Raw genomic sequence first — 6,761 nt, forward strand, 5'->3', positions numbered from 1 at the left:
GGGAAGGGGGTATGTAGATAGAGAGGAGGGTTATAACAGGGGGTATTTAGATAGAGGAGGGGGGAATACAACAAAAACCACCTGGAAGAGGGGTGTGGGGGGGAGGAGGGGCAGTTAATAAGGAGGGTAATTATTAGGATGAGGGGGGCTGATATAAAGAGGGGGTAGATATATAACAAGAGCATCCAGGAAAAGGGAGCAGTTACAGAAGGGGGTATATATGGAGGTATGGAGGGAAGGGGGCCCCCAGGGAGGGGGTATTTATGTATGGGGGGCATTATATATGGGGTAACCATGGAGGGGCACTTAGTTTGCAGAGATTTCTGGGAGGGCTGACAACAAACATGTCTGGGTGACAGAGAAGCTCTAGGCCCTGGACAGGGTGGGGTATTTCTCTCTTACCCCCAGGGGGTATCACTCTCTGTCTGCCTCGGTAAGGCTCCACACCCCACTCAGCTTTCAGGCCGGAGCCGCCATCATGGATCCGTCAGCTTCTCTATAGACGGGAACATCCGGGCACCGGGCCCGGGGTGGAGCCGATGGAAGAGGCGGAGCTAACGCGATGATTGGCCCCCTCTGCTCACCGTAGCTCGCCCCTAACTACCCTATAAGAAACAATGACAGTTCGGCAGCCATCTTTACTGAGGGTAACGCAGCGTCTCGCGAGTAAGAGTACCCTGTTTCATTGCCAGCTACTAACATGGCTGCCGCCTTCGCCATGTTTGAAGTGGGCAGCCTGGCAATAAAAACGGAAAACTAGAATTGTAATATTTCCACCAAAATGAAAATAAAAACATTTTTTAAAGAGAATCATGGAAAAATCTTCTCAACCATAATACAATTACTAATAAATTATTGTCTATGCTCAGACAGTCACTGTTTTCTGAATTATTATCAGAAAGGAGAGGATAATAAAACACAATGTAATAAATTCAATAAAATACCTTAATTAGGAGAAAATATATTTTTTTGGGACATTAAATACAAGTTATTAGCATCTCTGCAGTCTCTGACCATCTCCTGTACAATGTCTGCAGTCTCTGACCGTCTCCTGTACTATGTCTGCAGTCTCTGACCGTCTCCTGTACAATGTCTGCAGTCTCTGACCGTCGGCTCAGTGTTCTCTGTACAGCACTATGGTATATGTCAGAGCTATATGAATGTATAATAATAGTATGTACCTGTGGGGAGACATTAGAGTGTCAGCTCCTCTGTACAGAGACTGATAGGACTGGCTTAGTGTTCTCTGTACAGCACTATGGTATATGTCAGAGCTATATAAATGTATAATAATAGTGTGTGACTTTGGGGAGACATTAGAGTGTCAGCTCCCGTGGTTGCAGCGTTCCTCTTTGTTCTTCCTGGCTGTAGATTTTCTTCTTGCTGATGTTGACATTTTTCATTTTGAGGACCTAGAAGCAGCTCGGAAACTTCAGACAGGAAGTAGCGTATTATCGGTGACACATCTAGAAAATGGAATGCGTGGCGATGCTACAAAAGCAGCACAGATATACCCAGCGATAGCGGCCATTAAAAAGAACTCCTTGTTATTTTCCACCTTCGTTAATAAAGCGCCAACATATAACGTAGCGCTGTACTTATACATTACTTGTTTACATTTTTGTTGCATTCACAAATTTGAGAATTGATCCGTCTTTTGTTGTCATCATTTCCAGCAACAATAGAAGGAGCGCTGTACACACTGTGCAGGGGATTGTTTGGGGGTAGCGGCAGTCCCAGTGTGCCGGCATCATGATTATTCCCTCAGACAGGTCATTCACAACATGTAGATAAAAACTAAAAAAGGAATTCAGAATATCGCTAACTTTCACAAGTTTATTCACAAAAAAGACTTAAAAAAAACAATTCACAGATTTAAATAAAAAGCTTTAAATGCTCCGGATCAAAGCAAGAAATAAAAATACCCGAATCAGAGAATTGCATAGAAGAAGTTACCGCGACCCAGCTGGTTATACCAAAAAGAATAAAAAGACAGCAGAGGTCTTTTCATCAGTGTTTTCACCCAAGATTCACCCAGCTTTAACCTAAAATTCACAATGTGAACTCATCATGTTTTAATATTGATTCTGGTGTAAAGAAATGAGTGAATTTTGGGCAAACTTTAGGTGAAAACATGATTGAATAGACCTGGTATATAACAAGTTTAGATTCACCAAAAACACAAAATAATGAATACAAGATGAGAATTTCCGCATCTCTACAGCGGGTTTTACATTTTTGGGGTGAATAATCGCCCGGTGCTAGTCCTGTGCACAGTTCGGCATGAAAGGGGTTAAAATGAGACCAAACATTCATTGCAGGCTCTATTTTATGAGGTTTTTGTCACTGCTCCTCTGATGTCACCAACATTGTGATGTCATCTCATCCCCTGCTGCTGATTGGCTGGGATTTTTTTGGATTGTGCATAGGAGTTGCTGCACATAGGACCTCTGTATTTGTGGTGCGGTTCCGGTAGTCACATGTCGCATGCAGGAACCACAGCACAATCCAGCCATGAGTGAATGTGCGCAGGAAAATAACCGCATGCTGAGGATCCCTGAATACTTTTCTATGTCTGAAGGCCGATTTCAGACTTGTGGGAAAGGCAGCAGTGCCCCCACCTGCACACCAACCACCCCATGCAGTGAATAGGAGCAGTTGGGGGTACAGGTGGGACACTTGTGAATGTTTATTATTGTTATACAGAGCAGAGCGCCATCTCCAGGACAAATATGAGGGTGAATGTCAGCAGTGACAGGGGGTCAAACCTTTCACTGCTGTATTCACAGATGGCACTGTATGTTGTCAGAAGTTATTAATTCTGAATATTCACCCAGAGTGGGTGTTTTTCCGGTGAATATTTTTTGTGTTTATTAAACTTTGCTGGAGATCAAATCTTTAACGTGTATGATAAGAAAGCTTCGTTTCGTTGAATGATAAATATCTGTAAGCTGCTGAATCTGACAGGAAAGGGAACCACAAACCCCACCCTGCACATGGCCGCCACATCAGCATCTTCACTTCTGTCCCCTCAGAGTCTCGTAAGTTGTCTTCTCTGTAGGGCCCAAACCCTGGGGAATCAAAGAGGGAAACGTTATAACCGAACAAATACACAGAGACAAATACACGACCAATAGGACACAGGTCACCCATATACAAGGGGATCACATTATACTATACAGGAAATGACATCACTGCTCTGCAGATACAAGGTATATATTATATGGGAAGTGACATCACAGCTCCCCAGATACAAGTTATATATTATATGGGAAGTGACATCACCAATCTCCGGATATAAGTTATATATTATACAGGAAGGGACATCACCGCTCTCAGATATAAGTTATATATTATACAGGATGTGACATCACTAATCTCCGGATATAAGTTATATATTATACAGGATGTGACATCACCAATCTCCAGGTATAAGTTATATATTATACAGGAAGTGACATCACCCCTCTCCAGATACAAGTTATATATTATACAGGAAGTGACATCACCAATCTCCGGATATAGGTTATATATTATACAGGAAGTAAGATCCCTGCTCCCCAAATAAAAGTTATATATTAAACAGGAAGTGACATCACTAATCTCCAGATATAAGTTATATAATATTCAAGAAGTGAACTCACCACTCTATAAATATAAGTTATTTATTATACAGGAAGTGACATCACCACTCTCCGGATATAAGTTATATATTAAACAGGAAGCGACATCACTGCTCTCCAGATATAAGTTATATATTATACAGGAAATGACATCACCACTCTCCAGAGACAAGTTATATACAGGAAGTGACATCACCGCTCTCTGGATATAAGAAGTGATATAATTAGTAACTTATACTTACAGTATAAACTCCTTCTTTCTGTAAAAGATAAGATAATATAGGTTATTATGGATACATTTAGATATTCATCCATAAATGAAACAGTTGGTTTTCAAGTTTAAAAATGTTCCCATTTCATTAACATGAATATTTCACAGAGTGAACAAACTGCGCTCCCCACTGCCGACATTCAATCCTAAAAATGTCACCTGACCTCTGGGCGATTACTGGAACAACAGAGCCAATGAGACCTCTCAACAAAGTTCCAACCCAAGTGCCTGAATTCATTAAACCTTTCCGTCATCACAAACAAAATCAGCAACTTCACGTTGAAATGAATTTTACTCAAATCACTCCATTTTCCCCTAGTGGTGAGTTAGGGTAGTGCACAAGGGTTTCTGTTTTTTCGGCCAATGATGTATCTACACACGCTGGCCACTTTATTAGGTACATTTTGCTAGTACTAGGTTGGGTCCCTTTTGTCATTATTTTCATGGCACAGAACCATTAAGGTACTTTAAACATTCAAGGATTTTGCTCCATATTTACAAGATAGCACAATACAAATGCTGCAGATTTGTTGGTTGTACCACCCAAAGGAGTACATTGGAGTCCGGTGACCCCATTGTCAGGAAACCAGTCTGAGATGATGAGATGATCTGATGATCCATGAATATGCTTCCCCCCTCGCCCCACCATTACCACCAGCCTGGACCAGATACCAGGCAAGATGGATCCAGGCTTTCCTGTTGCTGATGCCAAATTCTGAGCCCACCATCCAAATGTTGCACCAGAAATTGAGACTCATGTTCCTCTAATCTTCTCCTGCCCAGTTTTGGTGACCCGGTGTGAATTGGACCCTCTGGTCCTTGTTCCTAGATGACGGGAGTGGCCTCTCTGTTGTCTCCTGCTGCTGAATTATTGTTATTATTAAAGAGGATTTATATAGCGCCAACATATTACACAGCGCTGTAGTCCATCTGCTCCAAGGTTGGATGTGTTGTACATTCAGAGATCTCCTCTGCAGTTGAGTTGCCTTTCTATAGCTGGAACCAGTCTGGCCATTATCCTGTGACACCAACAAGGCATTTTCACCCAGAGAACTGACTCACTGGGACACTTTCCAACAATTCTCTGTAAACCCCAGAGATGGCTATGGGTGCAAATCCAAGCAGATCAGCAGTTTCAGACTGGCCTGTCTGCTACCATCCGCCATGCCATGTTCACGGTCACATCAGTTACCTTTCTTCCCCATTCTGATGCTCGGTTTGAATTTCAGCAGGTCCCCAAAATGTATTGCTGCCATGTGATTGGCTGATCAGATATTTGTGCTAACAAGCAGCTGAACAGATGTACCTAATAAAGTGGCCGGTGATATATAATTACCAGCCCTTGGTCTCAGAGTGAAACACAGGCAGCAGATATGAATATTTCTCTCCAACCACATCCTTCCCCACACAGATTGTATTTAGTTCACCCCCTCCCCATGTACCTTTGCTGACCCATTCCAGGAGCTCTCTAATCTAATGACCATTTTGGGGGGCATTCCGGCTGTTGGTGTGGTGTGGGGGTGCAGAGGCGAGCTGCGGTGAATGATGAGGAAGTGGTCAGACCGGGGCTGGATGCCGCACTTCTCGCTTCGCTCTGAGATATCAGAAACCTTTAAAGTCCCAGCAGAGGAGCTGCAGGAGTGCTCAGGAAACCCCAACCATATAAAGAATAAAGTACATGGGACCCACTACATTATAATGAGACAAAAAACCCGTGTCGTGTTCTCACCTTCATCTCGGTGGCTTCTTCTCCCTTCCCGATCTCGCTGTAGATCTGCTTTTCAGGGTAGCTGAGGGCCTGAAACCAAATACAAAATATTGTCCCCAGTGTGACAATCCAACAGAATTTAAAGGGAAATACAAGCTTTCAGATCACTGGTATATCCCTTTAAGAGTCATGATCCTAATACAGCCGGTATAAGTACCTGGAATCTGTATTTACAGGATAGCTTGATACTGGGACGACTTAAGCTAGGTACACACTTCCAATAATTATCATTAGAAAACGAACGATTACGACCGATCAACGATTATGCACGATTATATTTGAACGATCGTATTGTGGACAATTCTGTACATGCTGTAACGATATGATCCTTCAAATAAAATCCACCAACAGTGTCCACACCCTAGATACAATCGTTTGAACGATGCAGGGAGTGGCATGTACAGAAGAAAGTGTATCGCAGAAACATCCACAATCACTGAACGACTGTACACACAATAGTGAACGATCGGCGGCCAATCAGATCCGCCGTGACGGTCGTTCATTTCCAACGTCAATCCTCGTTCGTCGGCATCGTTTGTCACCTTTTTTGTGAATGATTTTCATACGTTCGTCGTTCGTTTCCAGCGATAATTATTGGAAGTGTGTACACAGCTTTAGGCAGGACTAAAGGAAGGACAGAAAAATCAGGGTATGGGGTCACCAGTAGCTAATGTTTGCTAGTAGTCTATAGTGGGAAGCCCAACTCCGGAGTCGCGTTGCTATGTGTTAAGGCCAAACTCTGTGCAGTGCCTGGAAAACATTTCTTACATGTAAATTATTGGATAGAAATGCCCCTTGAAACACTGAGAGATTCGAGAAGTCTCGAGATGTGAAGACTCCCTGTCACCGCAGGAACTTCCTCTCTTCTTGGGTTTATTATAAAATGAGGATCATAAAATGAGAAGTTCCTACCTCATACAAAGATCCCGGTTTCTTCTTCTTCTCTCTGGAGGTTTTAATCTGAAAGAGAAATGTTGAGCTGCTAGAGGAGACAACCGAAATCTAAGAAGTGTGTGAAATCTAAGGTGTGTGTGTGAAGGATCACCGATTTTAACAAACCCACTTCATGCAATCTTGTAACAAACGTATCTTTATCAAA

General features: G+C 42.7%; 2 protein-coding genes across 3 annotated transcripts in view; both read right to left on the reverse strand.

The window, feature by feature from the left end:
• Window positions 1-560, reverse strand: part of DEDD (death effector domain containing) — a 6,573-nt gene extending 6,013 nt beyond the window's left edge. The window contains exon 1 of one of the 2 annotated variants that reach the window (XM_072428083.1): window positions 403-560. The gene's annotated coding sequence lies outside the window, so the exon portion shown is untranslated. The remainder of the gene's footprint in view (window positions 1-402) is intronic. The other variant, XM_072428082.1, reaches the window with a different exon arrangement.
• A 1,262-nt stretch (window positions 561-1,822) lies between these two features.
• Window positions 1,823-6,761, reverse strand: part of FCER1G (Fc epsilon receptor Ig) — a 9,387-nt gene continuing 4,448 nt past the window's right edge. Inside the window, exons 3-6 of the mRNA XM_072427599.1 lie at window positions 6,575-6,622; window positions 5,624-5,692; window positions 3,866-3,883; window positions 1,823-3,071 (exon numbers count right to left, since the gene is read on the reverse strand). Coding sequence (XP_072283700.1) covers window positions 3,018-3,071; window positions 3,866-3,883; window positions 5,624-5,692; window positions 6,575-6,622 — 189 coding nt within the window. The 3' untranslated portion in view covers window positions 1,823-3,017. The remainder of the gene's footprint in view (window positions 3,072-3,865; window positions 3,884-5,623; window positions 5,693-6,574; window positions 6,623-6,761) is intronic.

Source organism: Pyxicephalus adspersus, chromosome 12 (genome assembly GCF_032062135.1).
Source record: "Pyxicephalus adspersus chromosome 12, UCB_Pads_2.0, whole genome shotgun sequence".
NCBI lineage: Eukaryota > Metazoa > Chordata > Amphibia > Anura > Pyxicephalidae > Pyxicephalus > Pyxicephalus adspersus.